Source organism: Alosa sapidissima, chromosome 18 (genome assembly GCF_018492685.1).
Source record: "Alosa sapidissima isolate fAloSap1 chromosome 18, fAloSap1.pri, whole genome shotgun sequence".
Classification (NCBI taxonomy): Eukaryota; Metazoa; Chordata; class Actinopteri; order Clupeiformes; family Clupeidae; genus Alosa; species Alosa sapidissima.
Genome location: NC_055974.1, coordinates 29,742,156 through 29,744,655, shown reverse-complemented (window position 1 = coordinate 29,744,655; position 2,500 = coordinate 29,742,156). Strand labels below are relative to the sequence as shown.

The following is a 2,500-nucleotide window of genomic DNA, read 5'->3' as shown; positions in this document are numbered from 1 at the left end:
GAAATTCCATTCCCCAGATATCGCTCATAGCCTAGCCATAGAAAGAAAGAGTCGTAAAAATGAACAAAATCTCCGTGGACCGCCCTTTTGCGTCCAGCTGCCGGTGACCTGGAACTATGCCAATTTTTTTTTCTAAACTTGATCAACAGACTCTGCCCCGCCTATTTGTCAACCCAGGAGCCGCTACTGCACACACACACACACACACACACACACACACACACGCACATGCACACACACGCACACTCACACACACACACACACACAGAGCTTGTTCAAAAAGTCAGCATTACACAACAATGACCACAGTGACCAATCAGTAACTTGCAATACTTTCACATCAACTTTTGGTTGAAACCTCAACGGTGGTGAAACCAAATATAGAACCAAACACGCACGCACTCGCATGCACGCATACACACACACACGCACTTACGCATGCACGCACACACACACACACACACGCACACACTCGCACTCTCACCTGCTGATGTGCCTCTTGCCCATGTAGCGGAACTGTACCAGACAGATTCTGATGGAAGGAGAAGAATTAGAGTAACTACTGACACACACACACATAATCATACATACACACACACACACACAATCATACATACACACATACACATATAATCATACACACACACACACACACACACACATAATCATACACACACACACACACACACACACACACACACACATAATCATACACACACACACACACACACAATCATACACACACACACACACACACACACACACACACACACACACACACATACTTTCTCTCTTACTCAATCACTCACACACATACCACACAAACACACTCAAACATTCACATTCACAGAGACAATACAATATTAGCAAGTGAACCACACAATTCTCATGTTTACATTATAAACACAATGCATGACACTATTAAAAACAGCAACACCAAAGTTTATACTATAAACACCAAGTAACCAACACAATACATAATTTAAGTAGTACTATAGTCTAAAGGCTTTACACACACACACACACCCCTATTTCCTCACTCATAGAATGGAGAGGTGGAACAAGCTAATATTCAATAGAATACACACACACACACACACCCCTAGCTAATATTCTTGTTTTCAAGTACTGCATGCTGACAAATACAACACACAGGATGTTGAGCTAGAGACAGACAACACACACACATACACACACACACACACACACACACACACACACACACACACACACACACACTGGAGTGCATCACTTCAATATCTTACAAAAGGACCCTGAACAAACTGATCAACATCTTGGACAATGAGTGTCACCCACAGCACTATTGTTAAGCAGAAGAGCCTGATCAGCTGGAGACTTCGCTCACTGCCTTGCACAACAGACAGACTGAGGAAGTCATTCACACCCAGGGCCACTGAACTGTTCAATGCTTCACTTAAGGGAAGAGGAGAGATAGACTTCTCTGCATAGTCTGTCTGCCTCTTCACCTCCTCCATGTTTGGATACTGTCTGTCCACTAGCCACTTTTTACCACTGTCTTTCTGCCTCACTGTTTGCATGCTATTGGCACATATGCATAACCCCTCCCTCCATGCCACACTTATACCTTTTCTTAATATAGTTATTAGGGGTGGGCGATATGGACAAAAAATTATATCTCGATATTTTTTGAGATTTTGACGATAACGATAATTCGTCGATATCCTTTAAAAAAAATTGTAAAAGTCTGAGTTACTTTACAGCTCATTATTTATGAATAGCATCAATACAATAATAACCAATAACCTAACCTGTGACTTTTTAACCAAATCAACCAATTGTCACTCTATGACACATTTCCAATTTTGCCCCCACTTGTGTGTGTGGCAATGACATGGTCTAGCCAGCTACATTAGAGAAGATGACTAGGCAAAACAGTTTCTCAAGAGAAAGTCTGAAGCTGAAGTTCCTTTCAAAAACCTTTACTTAGGATTCACTGTAAAACTAAGCAGACCAACAGAGTACATCTCAGTTATTCCCTTCAATGTTTTGTTTAAGAGAAATCATGTAGGCTAGCATTCCAAGTTACAGAATAGAAACTAATGTGTTAGCTTATGGCTAATGTATATGAGAAATCCCATAGAGATGCTAACGGTTAGCATAATCGATACAAGTAGATATTTAGAGCGAACTTTAGTCCATTTACAAAAGGGTTACATGAGAAGAGTACTTTGTTTACAACTGACTACTAAAATACTCAAAGGCAAATGTTATGTTTTCTCTCTATATAATACCATGTAAGAAAAAAAGGACTGTCTCATCAATGCTACGTGAACAGAAGTAGCTGCACAAAATCCCTTGTAGGCTACGTCTGGATCTCGCTACACAAAATAAACATTAGACCTGCGTGTGACAACGTGGACCCACTAGGGATCATGTGACACTTGCTCTGCTGCAACGGGGCTTCTCTTGCATACACCTCCTGGATTTAGTGAATGTACAGTATGGGGCTTTCAATGCG

At 41.2% G+C, this 2,500-nt stretch overlaps 1 protein-coding gene across 3 annotated transcripts in view; it reads right to left on the bottom strand.

Moving 5' to 3' along the window:
- Positions 1-2,500, bottom strand: part of dock11 (dedicator of cytokinesis 11) — a 167,420-nt gene that overhangs the window by 61,984 nt on the left and 102,936 nt on the right. For all 3 annotated transcript variants that reach the window (XM_042069980.1, XM_042069977.1, XM_042069978.1), the window contains one exon: positions 485-532. In XM_042069980.1, coding sequence (XP_041925914.1) covers positions 485-532 — 48 coding nt within the window. The remainder of the gene's footprint in view (positions 1-484; positions 533-2,500) is intronic.